General features: G+C 38.9%; 1 protein-coding gene across 1 annotated transcript in view; it reads right to left on the bottom strand.

Moving 5' to 3' along the window:
* Positions 1 to 12,166, bottom strand: part of CPE (carboxypeptidase E) — a 93,400-nt gene extending 81,234 nt beyond the window's left edge. The window contains exon 1 of the mRNA XM_019744660.2: positions 11,025 to 12,166. Coding sequence (XP_019600219.2) covers positions 11,025 to 11,331 — 307 coding nt within the window. The 5' untranslated portion in view covers positions 11,332 to 12,166. The remainder of the gene's footprint in view (positions 1 to 11,024) is intronic.
* Between the last annotated feature and the right edge of the window lie 5,806 nt (positions 12,167 to 17,972).

Here is a 17,972-nt window from a genome sequence, read left to right as displayed (position 1 = left end):
TAACTTTCTAAAATGTAATATGTATATGGTTATAAGTCACCATGGTTTTCTAACTGTTTAAGTATGTTTGACAAATAAATTAAGAAATTAGCAAGATGGGTGGTCCTCTAGAGAGAAGGAAAACTTCAGCACAAGGAATGCTTTAAACTATTAACTTGTAACTGAATTTAAAATTATATTTTGAAGCCTCATTTTACAACTCTGATTTTAGTCAGAAATGAAATGGAGAGTGCTAAAGACATCAAAGCCAGGAAGTTAGGCTCTTTTATGTAGCTGGTAAGAGGCTGTCTACATTTGATAAGCAAAGGCAGTACAGACTTAACCAAAATATGCCTGTTTTAAGACTCAGCTTGTTCTTCCCACACCTCCATAAAACCTCTTTAAAACTACCAACTATATTTTAATAAGAAAAAAAAATGTTTTAAACGTCTTTAAAATAACCCTCTTATAAATAAACTCCTCAAGTTACCAGTCTTTTTTTTAGTATAACTATTCTTAATATATTCATTAAGATTTTCCTAATGCATAAATAAGAGCAATTTATGTGCATTTTATAGGGAATTAAGATCATTGTGATAAAATCTTTAAAAATAAAAAAACAAGAAAATTTACATTTCTAAGTTTTCTTTTGAACACTTCTTTTCAACAATAGGCAGACTCTTCCTGCATCATAAGTGCTCATAATGATCAATAGATCCAATTCCTGCCTGTGCTAGGTATGGAAAAGCCGTTAATTTAGGACCAAAGTGGAGATTGTTCATAAAGAAATGGAGAACTATGGAATAAATGGTTGACAGTAAATGAACCTATACACATCCCTGTGAGTTTATGACCCAGCATTATCAGGCAAAAGTCTTCCAATTGATGTTCACATAACCACTCTTTCTTATTTTAACATCCACAGAAGAGAAGAAATGCCAAAGAGGGATGAGGACGAGAAAATACGGGGCCACATTAATCCATTAGGTCCTCCAAACCTAGCTCAGAGCATATACTTTAGGATCTTTACATGAAAGTAAAGGTAAATTTGGCCAAATATTTAAAACCCTGGTAGAATACCTGAATAAAGAGGGTAATAATAGCCCAAGAAAACTTCCTGAAAGAAAAAACTTTTTGAGAAATGATTTTTTTAAAAGAATAAGCCACTTAGACAAAAGAGAAAACTCTTCAATTCCTGATAATAACTATGGATAGAAGTGAAAAACAAAAGAATTGAAGGCTATATTATATAGATGCAAGTGAAATCTATAAATATTTACACCAACTTGAAATTTAAAATAATTTAAAATGACTGCTCCACTCATGATTATCTTGCCATCACCAAGGCTTAGACAAAACCTATATGTCTATATAGTATTTTAGTCTATTTATCTATATAGTATATTCACTACATATCTACATAATATTCACATAAGCATTATGTGTCTACATTTTGTATCGCTTTAGCATTTTCCAAAAACTAAATTTGCCTCTTGAGAAATACATTTAACAAGCATATTTCTCACAGTGTAAGCATTATAAAGGTCCTTTTGATTTTGTAGAGTTAGTACAGTTTCCAAAAGTGCTTTAACTTAATTCCCATAATGCTGATTATGTGGAGAATCTGGCTTCACATTTACTGAGTTCCCACAATGAATAAGACCAGTTTCCTCCAATAAACTTAAAAATCTGTGCGGAACACTGCCACGACTTGAAACAAATGAAACTATTTCAATAGGACTGTTGTGCTTTAAAATCAGATGTCCAACACCACACCTAAAACACAAAAAAAGACAACAATCACATTTTATTGTGCAAATGTCTAACATTCCCAGTAGTTTCCCCTACAGATATTGTCTTTATGTTTGCTACATCAAAAATAGTATAAGGGCCCCTTCAACCCTTGCATCTACACATACATGCAGCACACATTTTGCAGAATCAAGTGATGTACCCACTGGTTATATAGTATGCAAATTAAGCTCAACATGGGTGAAAGAGTGAATCCAAGGCAAGAAATAAAATAACACATTTCAAGATATGCAAAGGCTCTGCCTAAAGGGGCGAGTGGCAGACAAAGTAAAATAGATACACATAGTGGAAATTCATTAAATATACTGTAAATTAAATTGAAAGGTTTAGCTATACTGACAAAAGCCTACATTTTCTTTTCATATTGGAAAGTTGATTTTAGTTTGGAATGTCACACAGCAATTTTTTGTAATGGTCATGAGAAAAAGTTGCAAAAATTGCCTGTTGGCTATAAAAAGGAAAAGAAAAAGATATCCAGGCCATTGGTCAGGGAGGTGACAGTCCAACCTTTATATTGAAGTTTTACTATCCTGAACTCATGAGCACAGCTTATGATTTGTGCAAGTTGTTGAACCAAGATCTAGAAAAAATATATTTCTTGTGGAAAAAAAACATTACGCAATGGCAGTGAATAGCCCGCTGCAGAGTAAGGAAAGATTTTCTGGTTTGAAATACTTTAGCGTATGTGGGAAGAGTAATTGGGTAGGTCCAGTCAGACAGCCTTACTTTGGAATCTGAACATATGAGTAACTGGATGCCTCGATGTGCAAATAGATGAGATAATTGTTTTTCCCAATTACTTTAACACGCATACCCACAGGATAACCAGGGATTTTTTCAGCAGCCTGGTAAAGACTATATTTAGTTTAAGTCTAAAAATAAATGGTCTGCATCCATTTTTTAAATAACCAGTTTTTGTTTTTGTTGTTTAAGACATTTGTGAAACCAAATGTCTTTAAAAAATAAGGGGTATTATTATTATTATAACAACAGAACCAGCTCAAACTGGTCCTATCCTGTTTAAGAAAATACTGAGGCGCTGGTCAGAGACAACAGACCAACACCGTAAATCATGCAGGGGAAGCCTGGGCAGAAGAGCAACTTCCAGCTGCACTAGGAACCAAAGTCTCACCCCTACACAAACACACACACACAGGGAACCAAAGGACAGGGACACGACCGGAACCTGAACACAGGAACCCTTTCAGAAGCGAACAGTCCATTGTCTAGAAGATCCAGTGCTGATGCCCTTACCTTAAATGGCCAAGTTCCAAGGTCGTCCAATTCAAACTTGCCCCAACAGCGCTTCGGCATACCTGTTCCCCCTAACCACTTAAAAATCCTTAATCTAGTCCAGAAATCAAGATGAATTTGAGGCACTGCTAAATCTCCCACCTTCTTGGTTGGTGCCTTCTAGGTCAATAACGTTTTCCTTACTCCAAACTCTGACGTTTTGAGTTTTGGCCTTTCAAAGCATCAGGCATATGAACCAGAGTTTGGTAACATTATTATTATAGAACTATCATTCTCAGAAGTGATTTTATAGCAAACAGATTTCTAAAAAAAAACAAAATGTTTACTGGCAGTAGAAATTTGTTCCAGGATTTATTATCATAATTAGCTCATTTCTTTTTAAGACTCAACCCTGTAATATTTACAGAAGCCACCTTATTCTTCAAAGATTATGCACTGGGGACAGTTGAAGATGTAGGTAAATCATTTAAAAATAATAAAAGTTACTGGTAACACAAATAGGCTCTTCTCTGAGGCTGCATTTTATTAGAAAGAGCTGGCTGCTGGAGTGCTTACAAAACACCATATCCTGAATTTTAAAAGAGAAACATTCACAGAGCAAAAGGCTGGCAGCAATTCCAGTAATTAATGAAATGGGAAGGAAAGAGCAATCTTAAAACATGCTTCAAATTTGAGCTCGCTTTGACCCATCAACTACCTTTCAGATAAACCTCCTCTTATAATGGCACTTTCAAGTGCTTGACTTGAATACTGTTTCACAAGGGAAGGGAAAATTAAAACCTGGAGATGCAAGACCTCAATGTTCAAAACAGCACACAGCCCTTAGTATGCAACACTAAGGGCTCATGCCGGTTTTTAACAGGTCAAAAATGTTGCTAAGTAAATTTTTACTGATTACCTTTAGAACTTTTATTTCACACTTAGAAAGCAGTTTAACTTTCTAAAATGTCTCAAGAGGAAAGAGGCAAGGTGAAACAAGCCTCATACTAGTGCAATTCTAATAGTCCGCAAACACAGCAAGTTCATCACAGAATCTCGAAAAGACGTGTGGTCAGTGGGTCTCTCCATTATGCAATATGGATGCATCACATTAATATAAGTACATACAAAAAAAGGCACCCTTTCTACCCATTCTTGTTGTCAGGCTTCTAGCATGCATAAAGTCAACGGTGGCCTTCAAAGTGGCTTTGTTTTATGATTCACACTTTTGCCAGTTTGAGAAGTTTCATTTATTCCACAAATATTCACTGAGTGGCCACTATGTCCTAAGCACAGCACTATAGACATTTGGAATAAAGAAATGAACACAATACAGTCGCTGACCACAAGAAACTCACTATCTACAGTGGGAACACTTAGACCAACAATAGAAAATGCCATAATAGAGGTCAGAATAGTTGTTGACACATGTTGAATTAAGAACTTTATATTTACTACCTCGTTTAATCGCCACATTATTGTCACCACATATTTACTACCTCATTTAATCACCACATTGTATTCCTAAATGATGAATTTGGGATTTAGAAGTTAAGTGACTTGCCCAACAGCACATAGCTAAAAATAGGAAGATACAGGATTTGAACTCAGGTCCCCTGACATCAAAGCATATACTGTAAACTGTTATGTCCAAAGACCTATGGAAACACAAAGAAAGTATCCCAGTGTGGGTAAGAAAATTAGGAAGGATGACAAAGGAGGTTTCAAAGATCTTTCATTCACATTGAGCCAATAAAAGAATAAATTAGCCAGTATCTGAGCAGTTTCATGATCCATTGTTTAGGAAAATAAGTTAGTTTGCCAAAGTAAATGTTGGAATTGCCCTAGATTTATTTAGTAACCTGAAGAAAAAACCAAAGACATTCTCAAATAATGATGAACATTTTCAATGTTCCCATTGAATAAAGCAAAATAAGATGTCAAACAGAAGGAAACCAGGGGTGGCCCACATTTTAAAAATCAATAGAGGGTAAACCTTTGTGAACAAAGAAACAGTGATGAGAGGGGAAAAGTCCTTCAGGGCTGGGGGGGGGGGGGCTTGTGCAAAACCATCTGAGGTACATTTACACAATGGAGTATTCCTAGGCCATAAAAAAGAATGAAATCTTATCATTTGCAACGACATGGACGGACCTAGAGAATATTATGTAAGTGAAATAAGTCAGACGGAGAAAGACAAATACCATATGATCTCACTTATATGTGGAATCTAAAGAACAGAATAAATAAGCAAACTAAACAGAAATAGACTCAGAAATATAGAGAAAAAACTGATGGTTACTAGATGGGAGGGGGGTGGGGATGGGGGAGAAGGTGAGTGGATTAGAAAGCACAAATTAGTAGTCACAATATTGCCACGGGGATATGAAAGACAGTTTGGGGAATATAATCAGTAATGTTGTAAAGATTTTGTAGGGTGTCAGATGGGCACTTGTTTTATTAGGGAGACCACCTCAGGGATGATGTAGATGCCTGACCACTGCAGTGTACACCTGAAGCTGAAGCTGAATAATATGAAATGTCAACTATAATTAAATTTATATATATATAGTGTCACAGGGGTAGTAGAATGTTGGGGGGGGTTATCACTTTGTGAGGGGTGTAGATGTCTAACTATCACATTGTTTTGTACACCTAAAACTAAAAAAAAAATCATAACAGGTAAGCCCTCGGCAGGTCTCATGTGATGACGCAGCCTATTCCAAATGAACATAGGCCAATGGAGCACATTTTCCAGACTGACTAAAAGTGGAGAAAATTTAATAAATTAGCCCATCTTCATAACTACGTGCAAGCAACTTCATTAAATTCTTTTATATAAACTATATTACTTTGGCCTCACAGCCACCCTTTGAGGTACAAGTTTTTAAAGTATTCCTATTTTATAAACAAGAAAAAGAGGTACCGTGTTTCCCCCAAAATAAGACCTAGCCGGACCACCCTCTAAGGCGTCTTTTGGAACAAAAATTAATATAAGGCCCGGTCTTATTTTACTATAATATAAGACTGGATCTATAATTAATATAATATAATATAATATAATATAATATAATATAATATAATATAATATAATATAATATAATATAATATAATATCGGGTCTTATATTAATTTTTGCCCCAAAAGACTCATTAGAGCTGATGGTCTGGCTAGGTCTTATTTTTGGAGAAATACGGTAAACAGAAGTTAAGAACATGAAACTGCTTAATAATAAAAGAATTGGATTGCATTTGTTACTTTAATCTCTCCAATCAAAATTATCTGACCTATGCCTGTTGCCTCAGAATCATGTTCTCAATTCAGTAAGCATATCTTACGAGCCTCCTCTACATAAATCACTAGGCTAGCAGTTTACGGGCAAAAATGGAAAACACATGCGTGCCACCCCTGAGGAACTCCCTGTATGAGTCTCTCTGCTAAAGAATTACCAAGTTAATCCTTCGTAATATGATAATGAAAGATAATGGTCTAATGCTGTGTTTCTCAAACTAGTGTAACAGTAGTTCCAAGATAAGCTTCTTGAAAAAAAAGTTTCCATGATGAAAGAAGGTAGGAAAATACCATATAGTACACATCTAACTTGGAGACCTGAAACATATATTGGCATCTAAGTCTTGCAGTACAAACCTGTTTATCTTTGTTTATCTAACTTATCTAACCAAGCTGAACTCATGTTCCATTGACTACACTCAGGAAAAAGCTGGGTTATGTGTCACCCTTTACAGGGACTATTTTTGCATTTGTCAAAAATACCTTTCCCAAAAGAAGTGACTATAAAGGTGGCGATTTGACCCCTATGCTGTGCCAAAATGAAAGATGCTACCAGATGATTCCTTTGCCCTTCTTTCAAATCCCTTCCATAGAAAGATGCCTATTTTGTTTTAGCATAGGATATAATGTTAGGGCCGAGCCCAATTTCCTCTCTTCCATTAGCCAGTCATCTGTCAATCAAGTACATTATTGCTGGCAAGAGCTGCACTGACTCATTCGGGTCTAAAAATACTCTTAAAAAAATAAATAAATAAAAATAATTCTTGAGCATATATGGTACATCTAGATCCTTCTCCAGAATCTAACATCTATAACCACCTGTTATAAGGTGTTACTCAGTTATAATCATTTCCCACTAATACATACTAATCTGGTATGAAAAGAGGCCATACAAAATAAGCAAAATTCCCATTCCTTTTTTTGTTTGTTATATAGAAATTTTGCCAGCATTAAATGTTCCATCACAATATTTGGCAAATACATACTGGCATTCATACACTTTAAATTTTAACAGATTTTGGGAGGAATAGGTCCAAAATAACATTCCAGTCTTTGAGAGAGAAAACTCTATGCTCTAAAGAATGTTTCAAAGATAGCATTTTAGTTATAAATCAGATTTACTCCCCAAACGCAATCTTGAACTACATGTAAAAGAATTAGTGTTTTAAACAAACTAATCTTAACTCATGTCTAACTCTAGGAAGAGTGGTCTGGGGATACGGATTCCATTGCTTTGACATAAATGAAAAAAGGTGGGGTTTTTTTTATTTTGTTTTTTTAATGAGTACTGCAATGATGGGGATGTATGACTAGGAGAGCATATGTTTGGATTTAAGCACATGAGTCCCTATGTGTAGAAATATTTTTTAAATATAAAATATAAGCAAACAAAGAAAAATGGGGAACATGATCAGGCCTGGCAAGTTTCATATCTACTAATGGGAACCCCCTGGGCACCTAAAATCAGCCAAGCACAGACTCAATGTCAGTCCAGTCTTTATCCAAGCCCCACATCCAGGCTCCAGATTCATTATATGGGAAGAGATGAGATGGGTGTCATGACTCTCACAGTTCTGAAAATGGCTGATATCCCCAACCCTCCTCCAAAAGATTTTTGCAGGCCTCCGAAGTGATACAAAATTATAACTGAGACCCAACATTCAGCTGGTCAAGAATCAAGCTGATTCCCATGGTGTCATGACTGAATGAGTATGGATACGCCTCGCTGATCAATTTAAAAATGAGATTTTCTTCCTCTTTTGATGAATTCAAATGTAGAATATCTGAGAGAATGAACGTTTTCAGGAGAAAAGTTCAAGTTCAGCCCACAGCCTGGTACCAAACACGTATGATGATTACTTCTTTCTGCTCAGGAAGAGAGCTGGCGGTATCAGCAAAAACCTTCTGTCCGTAATTTTCTGCTCTAACCAAGTAAACCTCTCACTCTCTTGTTCTACCACAGGGAAAGGCTTTGTGTGTATACTCGTATGTGGGGGGGGCGGGGGGTTTGCTTGTTTGGGGACTTTATCTATAATGGTAACTAAATCCTTACACATTAGCTATATTTTTTTTTATCAGAAAAAGAATTTAGATAAAGTAAACTAACAAACTTGATACCTCTATCTTGCTAGAAGATAAAATGAATATGGACAACATCATCAAGGTTTTAGTCAAGCAAAGGAATTTTGTTACGACAAATATCATTTCCTACTAGCTTAATCAGAAATGTTATTTCAAAGAAAAAACAGGACTTAAAATGTGAAAATAGTTAAGACAGCCGCCCTCTTTCAAAAGCAGGGGCTCTGTTAAAACATACATGTTATATGAGCTACATTGGAAGTTGTAAATTTCAATATTCGGTAGTCTGTAAATATATTCCCTGCCTTCTTGTCATCCATTTTTCAATAACCAAATGCTCCCTGATCTAATGTCTCTGGTCTCCTTTCTCCAATCCTTTCACACCATTCTTGCAGCCCTAAGTACTTTTTACTTTATCCTTCAAACTCCCGATACCCATCTCCCCAAAGAAGGACTACCTTGCGTATCACTGCACAGCCTATAGAACCTGACCCACCTAGAGTGTGCAGGTACGCAAAAACACTGAAAGCATCTATTTCTACTTCAGAATAACTACGGATATTCCTTTTTCATTTCTTAAAACATTTCCATCTAAAAGGAATTTGAAAGTCATTTAAGAATGGTGAACTCTTTCCTTTACCCAAAACTTCCTTAAAAAGTTAATTCATACAAGTACTACCAAATTTATATACTGGTCAGACCTCTCCACTTACTACTGTTAAAAACAGTAAACAGGCCCAAAATGAAATCACTTTTGCTAAGCCGCACATCACTAACCCAAGACTTCATTAGGGTTTTGGCTCTTCCAGAAATGGAATCTTAAACCAGTCAATCAGGAATCGCCTGACCAGCACTAGTTCGGTAATATGCCTGTTAGTCCCTTGGTATCCTGTAAGGAAAGCAGCCTTGCAATAACCAGCCCTCTTTTTTGCCTAACCTAATTTCCTTGTTCCTGTTCCCTTCTGCCTATAAAAGTCTCTCATTTTGTACAGCTCCTCAGAGCTCCTTTCTGTCTACCTGATTGGATGCTGCCTGATTCATGAATCAGTGAACAAAGCCAATAAGATCTTTGAAATTAACTCAAGATGAATTTTGTTCTTTAACACTAGTTCCCTGAAGATTTCTAACTTACTTACCTCCTCTTAAAAGATGGTAGAGGGAGAAATCACCCTTGTGGTTATTTCGTGTTCATAATACTTTATTTCTACATTGAAAAACACAATGGATAGACATTTTGTATTCTATTATTAAGTAATACCATTAACTTAAAGTTCACTTCATTTAACAAGAAATTATAAAGCACTTTTGAGTTTGCCTTCATAAAATAAATTACATATGTGTTTTTTGTGTTTATGAGAAATAGAACATTCTATTTTAAAACATTGTGTTATTCAGCAAATGACTAACTTATTTTCTCTTTTCATAATGTGTCCTGAACGCCTGCTGTATACAGAATCCAGACTAGGTGCTAGAGACAGCCTCTACCTCGTGGAGCTTACAAACTGAAAGACAGATTGGGAAATCTTGACAGACTATACATTCCAGATTTTCAAGCAAAAGGATTATTGTTTTCATTTTCAAAAGCATATCACATTCTCACAATGATACCACTTGAGAATTTTACTTCTAAACTTGAGACAAGACAACGAAAGTTAACATTAGCTTTCATATAATCTCCTTGAAAACTTAGCCGCGATTACCTTAACAGTACTTTTACTATCAGAAGACCAGGTCTGAAGAGTTATAGCATTTCCAAAGAGCAGAAACATAATGAAAAAAAGCCCCAAACACAGTTTTTTTAAAATACCTCTTTAAAATGAATCACATTTAACATAAATGAAAATGTGCCTTAACATACTCAGGAGAAAGATGCATAAGATGGCCCAGTGCTTGAAATAAAAACCTAGTCACAAACCACTCATCTCAAGTGGCCAAAGCAGAACCTTAGAAAGGTTCTGTCCAGTTTCAACATCCCAGTGCCTCTCAGGTGCCACTTGCCCACCCTTGGAAGAGGACCCATATGCCTGCACACACCACCACCCAATACTGTCATTATCCTTAAAGCTCCCTGAGCTCCCACCCTGCTCGTGTACCCAGTAGTACACATGCACAGGTAGAGACAGTTATGCAGAGCCCGCAGGATCCAATAAGCTGGTCCTCTGGAAATTAGGAAACAAATCATAAATGACTCTTCCTCTTTCCTCTAAGTCCTTGCCTTCTGCATCTTAGCTTTCAACTCTCCTCTGCAAGGAAGATCAACCTTCTTCCTGAGGATTCCGTTATTTCCTCTGGTCTTTGATACAGCAGAGAGTGACCGCTGGGGTGGCAGTCCGCAGATTTGCTTGCTGCGTGCCCCTACCTCCACCCCTCCAGCCGCTCTGGCCTAAGCTCACCAAAAGGTGGCCTGAGGGATGGGGGAGGGCAGGAGGAGGACAGCAGAGATGGGGACCCGGCAAACCACAACGCTCTAGGTCAGGTTCATCCCCATCTCCATTCTTCCCTGCACTTCCCATCTTCCACCCGAGATGCCCTTTTCTCCATGGCACCCCTGGGCCCACCTTTCCCCCTTTCTCCACCAGTCCAACCCTTGGCGGCTCTCTGGGACGTCCCCAGGGATGGCAGCACCCTTACCAGGCTCATGGACACCGGGGTTGTCCGACAGCTCGATGACCAGGAGCTCCCGGCCCTCGAAGCTGCGCCCCACCGTGTAGATCCTGCTGATGGCGGTACACTGCAGCCACACGGACACCAGCGCCTCGCGCAGCTCCGGGTAGCGGTGGTACTCGAAGGAGATGCCGTCCTCTTGCTGCAGCCGCCGGCGCCGCCTCATGCCCGCCGCGGACGCCCCGGGATCCTGGGCTTCGGCGCCCAGCAGCCACCCGCAGGCGGCCAGCGCCCCGCACAGCGCCAGCAGCGTCCAGCCTCCCCGCCCGGCCATCACACTGCTGCTGTCGCCGCCCGTGCCTTTCTGCGCTGGCGGCCTCTTTTGTCTGCCCGGCTCGGGGGACTGAGCAGGACCGCGCTGCGGAAGAGCTGCAAGTTCCGCACCAGCCTCCTCACGCCTCCCCTTCCCGGGTGGAATGAGTGTCAGCCCGCGCGCTGGGGCCACCCAGAGGAGAGGGGCGAAGCCTGCTGGGCGGGCGGCACTACCGGCCGCCGAGCCCAGGGGAACTGCAGGAGAAACCACTGCGGGGAGGGGCCTCAGCGCCGAGAGCCGTGTCCATGGTAATCTGCGAGGGCTGCTGGCGTTATCTGTTGGCTCAGAACCACGTCAAAAGCCAAATGCCGCTGGGGATGACACAGGTGAAACGACCGCAGAGGTGTGGGTGTGGGGACGTTGTTGTCATTGAGAGGCTCATGACACTGCCTATGGAAAAAATACTCTTGGGCTGTGAGTGAATCTATTCCAGGCCTACCCAGGTTTCCATCCTGATTCACGACCTATTAGAGAATGTTCCAGAAAAAAGAAACAAAAAGGAAATATTGTCAGCCACTTGCCTTCTCCCCATGACGTATCTTTAATGACTGTAATGATAGTCCAAACGCAAACCCAAAGGATGGGTTTTCATTTATTGTAAGGTCTAGCTGGAAAACAGAACACTTCAATTTAGAAAGTTAAGAGAACAAAAAATGCATTCTATAAATTTGCAGATACTGTCTTTAATTCTATGTATACACATTCCTGGATTCTTCCAGAAAAAAATAAAAAGATAAGACAGTGTCATTGGGCAATGCCTGTGCCAATACCTCTCTGTAACATCCTTGGAGAAAACAAAGTGCAACTCTGGGGGGCGCACCAGACAAAGGATTTAGTTGAGTGTTAAGATTAAATCTTTCTGGAGCAGTTTACCTGGGTTGGAGGAGGGTCTCTTACCAGGTTGTAACCAAGATGTTGGCCAGGACTGCAGTCCTCTGAAGGCTTGACTGGAGCTGGAGAACTTTCTTCTGAGAAAAAAATAAAAGGATTAAATCCTGTTACAGTAAAAACTCGGATCATGAGGGATATCTCCATTTCCCTCTCAAAGTTACTATAAAAATAGAAAATCATTTACAGTTTGAAATATCCAGCCTTTAGATGGGGTTGATATTCCTGAAGCAACTCTGCCGCAGATGTTATTCTGAAGAGGTTGCCATTTGAATTCAAGAACAGCACAAATCTAAATAAATAAATAAATAAATAATCCACTGGGTACTCCCACCAAGCAGAAAAACTGAACACCGTGCACAGGGTAATTTTTCACATTTTTTTTTTCTGAATTTGCTCTTTCTCCACCTAACAATGCATTGCACTGAATAAAAAAAATCTTCTCCTGGAAAAGGACCCAGAAAGTTAAATGACTTTATTGGATGAAGAGAAAAAAAAACAATGCTGCTGGAGGAGCTGGTTCTCAACCCCTCCAACTGTCTACATTTCCCACAGCCACACAGATCTCCTTTTGGGGGTATTTTGGGGAAAGCTGCCAGTATAAAGACATGCCACTCATGAATCCCGCCATGTTCCTTGTCAATGTAGGCAGAGCTAAGAACTATATTTTCCACTATGACCACCCTCTGTTTGATTACATGGTCCAGAAGTTTGAAACCAGAGTTGTAATTATGATTCTAAAATCAAGCCCAAAAGAGCAACTTGGAAATCTAGAAAAAGAAAACAGAGTAGCTAAAAACCAATAACGTCAGAAGTGGAAGGTTAAGATTTTCATGTTAGCAGTTCAAGGTAACCACACTCATTTGTGGCTAGGTGGGGCATATCAACTAGTAACTACACAAGTAAACAACATATTATTCATTGAAGTCCTGTGTTGCCCTTTAGCTGTCTCTTTAAATAGAGTGTTTTCTATTTTCTCTCAAGTCTCAATTTTATGGGTTGTTTTTTACTTTTTCTTTTCAATGAGTGGGATCCTACCAGCTATATGGTCTCATTGGAAGGGGATCTCTTTGCATCTTAGAAGTTTGCTTCTCTTATCTATAAAATGAAAGGTTGGGATTGGATCATTCATTGAAGTATGGCAGAATCATCTAGAGAGTTGTACAATGGGCAAATTTCCAAGCCCCCAGCAATGCAGTAAGTCTGAGATGGGTTCCAGGTATTGAAAGGTTCCAGGTGTTAACAAGAATATCAGGTGTTTCTGACTTTGATGTTTGACTGACAAAAATACTTCGGGAAATACCTACTGTCCTATATGTTTTCTAAAGTCTCTTTCAGATGTAAAATTCTATGAATTCTGGAAGTTTTCTCTTTGGAAAAAAAAAAAACATACTGTTCACTTGGTAGACAACAAAGCTCCTCACTTATTATTGGGCATATCACATACACCAAAGAATCAGTTCAAAGGAATGAAAACTTGGTCTTTGAATTTCTGGGCTATTTTAAGTATAGGTCAGCTTCGCTGGAGCGTATATTACTTCTTTGTGACTTCATAGGCAATTATATAAAAGGTTATATGCCGATCATGATTGCTAGATAGGAAATCTTACATGTCAAGTCTCTAATGCACTTAACTTTGTGTACTCATAGTTAAATCTAGTAGGCAACCCACATTTTCAACTGTGTATGTGCAAGACAGAGAGAGACCATTTTGTCATATCACTTCTGGACATCTGTATGGGCTTATTAAGCTCCCCAAACCTTTACTTCCTTCATTACCTTTACTATTTTCAAATCCAGAAACAAACTCTTCCTATATCTCAAACCTGTTGTTCCCTCCTTCCAAAGCCCTGTCTAAAACTCATTCTACTCCACAAAAGCTCTGTAAACACATAGCTCTATATCTATCCATTAGTGTGCTGGCAAAGGTTTAACACTCAGCTCTCTGGGGAGGAGCTTTGGCATGTGAGAGGGGCTGAGTGTGCTGATTTCCGTGGTGTGAATACCCTTACCATGGCTGGTTTTAAATTAACAATGTGACATCACTGAACATGGCATTGGGAAGAGAGATGCAGTAGCATACTTTAGATGATGTGGTGGTATGTACAAATTCTGTATACTCCTCCCTTTCAAGAAGGGTGCTTAGTTCCCTTCCACTTGAGTATAGGCAAGACTTAGCAACTCACTTCTAATGAACATAATACAGCAGAAGTGAGAGGATGTATCTACAGAAATTAGGTTATTAAAAGGCTACAGCTTTCCTCTCTCTCTCTCTCTCTCTCTCTCTCTCTCTCTCTCTCTCTCTCCCTCCCTCCCTTCCTCCCTCCCTCCCTTCTTTCCTCTCCCTCTCTTATCACTTGTCCTGGGGAGGAAGTTGGCTGCCTCATTGTAGAGAAGCTCATATAGCAGGACCTGAGGGAGACCTCTATCGAACAGCCTGAAAGGACTGACATCCTCAGTCAACAACTTGTGAATTTGTCAACAAGCATGTGAGCAGGCTCAGAAGCAAATCGTTCACCTCAGCCAAAGCCTGAGATGGCTGCATCTCTGACAGCTTGACTACAACTTCATTAGAGACCCTGAGCCAGAACCACGCAGCTAAGCAGCAACCATATTCCCAACCTACAGAAACTTTTCTGACAATAAGTATTTGTTGTCTTAAGCTACTGTGGTTGGAGTAATTTGTTATGCAGCGCTAGATAACTAATACATATAGCACCTCCCCCACACAGATACAACAGACACAAATCACCTTAGGAACACAGAGGATAATAAAATGTGGCAACATAATTAAGAAGTGATGAATTGTATTTTATTGACTGTTTTCTTCATATGATGTATTTAATTGCAAGTTTATATAATTTGTTTTTTGTAAATAATGGCTGTTTAACAAGCAACTCATAAAATTCCTCCGATTTTAATAATTGGCTCTTATAGTTTGGTATGAGCTGGCTCCAACCATTTGCTATGTCCAAGCCTAGGGTCCATTTCTCACTCAGCATTTCTCCCTCCCTTTCTGGTTTGCCCCCCCTCTGAAGTTCCCACCAGGGACAATACTGTATTGTCATTTGCTTCTCATGAACCTTCTACATTAGAATCCCCACATGAGCATGGCCACATTCCAGACCAATTGAATCCAATTTTCTGGGGATGGGGCTTGGAAATCTGCATTTGAGTGAGCTCTCCCACCCCCTCCCTCTCCTGGTGATTCAGAGGCACAGGAAGATTGGAGGAACACTGGGTTTAAGAGACTAGTTTTGAAGTTTGACAGAAACATGTTCTAACCCCAGGTCTATTGCTTCAGGAAACTGCTCGATGACTTTATCTGAAAATGAGGAACACCATGAGCATTCCATGACATACTGCAGGCAAGGGAGTGGGCACAAGAAAAGCACTCAATAAGCAGAAGGCTTCTGTGTCCTTTCACTCCTTGCTGGGACAATCTCCTGAGTCATGGTACCCTCTTACTGGCCACTGCAGTGCCCCATCCAGGCATTCCTGTTTCAGAATCCTTCCTCCTACCTTCTGAACTCCACTCACCAATGCCTGTCATTCCTGCAGAAATGCTCTTAACCAACCTCCTCGTAACCAGCTCTCCATTCACACTCAGGCGCATTGATGAATGGAGGCCCATGCACCTGCCCAGGGCTGTGGCTGCTCTCACAGTTCTCTCACCACTGGGTTGTGTGTCTACGAAGACTCAGTCAGGTGTGTCACCAAAATGTTCATGCCACTGTTACTTGTCGTTGTGTAATTAATTAAAAATTAGGTAAAACTATTTTTAGGCAAGAGTGGAAAAAAAGTTGAATGCTTTTGGAAACACTTGAATTTTTTAAATGGAGTTAGGTATAGATGAGAAAACAGTGGAGGACTGAGGAAAACTCATAAAAATCTCTCAAGATTCTGTTCTTAGACTGGTTCACAAACCTGTCACTCTACTTTAAAGAAATGAAAACTGGTAAGGCTAGAAAATGCATTATGGTAAAAAGGCCCTGTTCCTACAACTAGCCACCAATCAATGGATGAGTATATGCTTACATTTTAAGTTTAAATAAATTATTAAAATTGTGCTTGTATGCTTCATTTTTTTCGATTCTCTTCTTTCATTGATTTCTTTCGCATTAATCACCCCACTATCTGTTCTGGTTGTATTGGTTAAGAGGATAAATATGTACCATAGCAGACAGGTAACAACCAAATGCATTCTGTATGTGATGCTTGAATCAGCTGGACAGCACTTCATTTACAAGCATCACCACCTGAATATCTAATTACCAACTTAAATTAAATATGGGCCAAAGGGTTTATCATTGTTTTTCTACAACTCTACCCTGTACCAATTTCTCTGTATCTCAGTGGCCACCCCAATATTACTGACCTTCACACAATACTGCCCAACAAAAATATAATGTGAGCCATATATGTAATTTAAAATTTTCTAGTAATTGTGTCAAAAGAAGTAAAGGAACAGGTGAAATTAATTATAATAATAAATTTTGCTTAGTCCAATATATTACCACTTTAACTTGCAATCAATATAAAATGGATTCATGAAATAGTTTTTTATGCTAAGTCTTCAAAACCTGTTGTGCAATTGACATTATGGCACATCAGCACAATTCAGACTAGCAATATTTCAAGTGCTCAATGTGCATGTTTTAAGTAGCCACATGTGACTAGTGACAATGGTATTGGACAGCTGACAAATCTTGCTGTTCTTATATTCTTATCTTCTCTAATGAATCCTTTTGCTTTATCTTCACAGTTAATGCCTTGGTCCAGATGCTAGTTATTTGTTGCCTGGACTATGGCAACCTTCTCCCCTGGAGATTACTTCTCTCCATCACTGGTTAATGCCAGTTTTTAATCTTGCTGTCAAAACCACCTTCTGCATCATTCACCCGAATTACACTATCTACCATATTGTCACGTCCATCATTCAGTAGATCAAAACCAGAGCCACGATCCTCTTCCATAGAGAATTTCATTAGAGAGTCTTAGGAAATCTTGCTTCTCCTCCTGCTTCTTTCATGGCTTCATTTTTATCTCACAAACTATTACTTCAACTTCCTGCGCCACCATTCCCCAAACTACCACCATATTTAAATCTATATGATCCTTACCTCCCAAACTGTCTTTCCTCCTTCCAAGGACAACCTTATTCCCTAGACCATGTTCCTATCCTCCTCTTCTCCATTAGGCAATCTTCCATGTTTCCCCGAAAATAAGACCTAGCCGGACCATCAGCTCTAATGCGTCTTTTGGAGCAAAAATTAGTATAAGACCTGGTCATATTTTACTATAGTATAAGACCATGTCTTAATATAATATAATATAATATAATATAATATAATATAATATAATATAATATAATATAATATAATATAATATAATATCAGGTCTTATATTAATTTTGCTCCAAAAGACGCATTAGAGCTGATGGTCCGGCTAGGTCTTACTTTCGGGGAAACAGGGTTATTCTCTTCTATACTTTCAGGTCCTCTTTCTTTCCTTGCCTTTCCCCCTTTGCACAATTTTCTCCTATCCTCTTGGGGGGAAAAAAAAAGGCAGAAATTCTCACTTGAGTTCACTTTCCCCATTAGTTATCATTGAAACGCTTCTACTTTCTCACATCTCATTCATCTTTTACTTACTTACTCTGTAGGTTCTACCCTTCTAATAAGACCTACAACTCGTTGACCTTTCCTGGGCTT

This window comes from Rhinolophus sinicus, linkage group LG07, assembly GCF_036562045.2.
Source record: "Rhinolophus sinicus isolate RSC01 linkage group LG07, ASM3656204v1, whole genome shotgun sequence".
NCBI classification, from domain to species: domain Eukaryota; kingdom Metazoa; phylum Chordata; class Mammalia; order Chiroptera; family Rhinolophidae; genus Rhinolophus; species Rhinolophus sinicus.
This window is presented reverse-complemented; position numbering and strand designations above follow the sequence as displayed.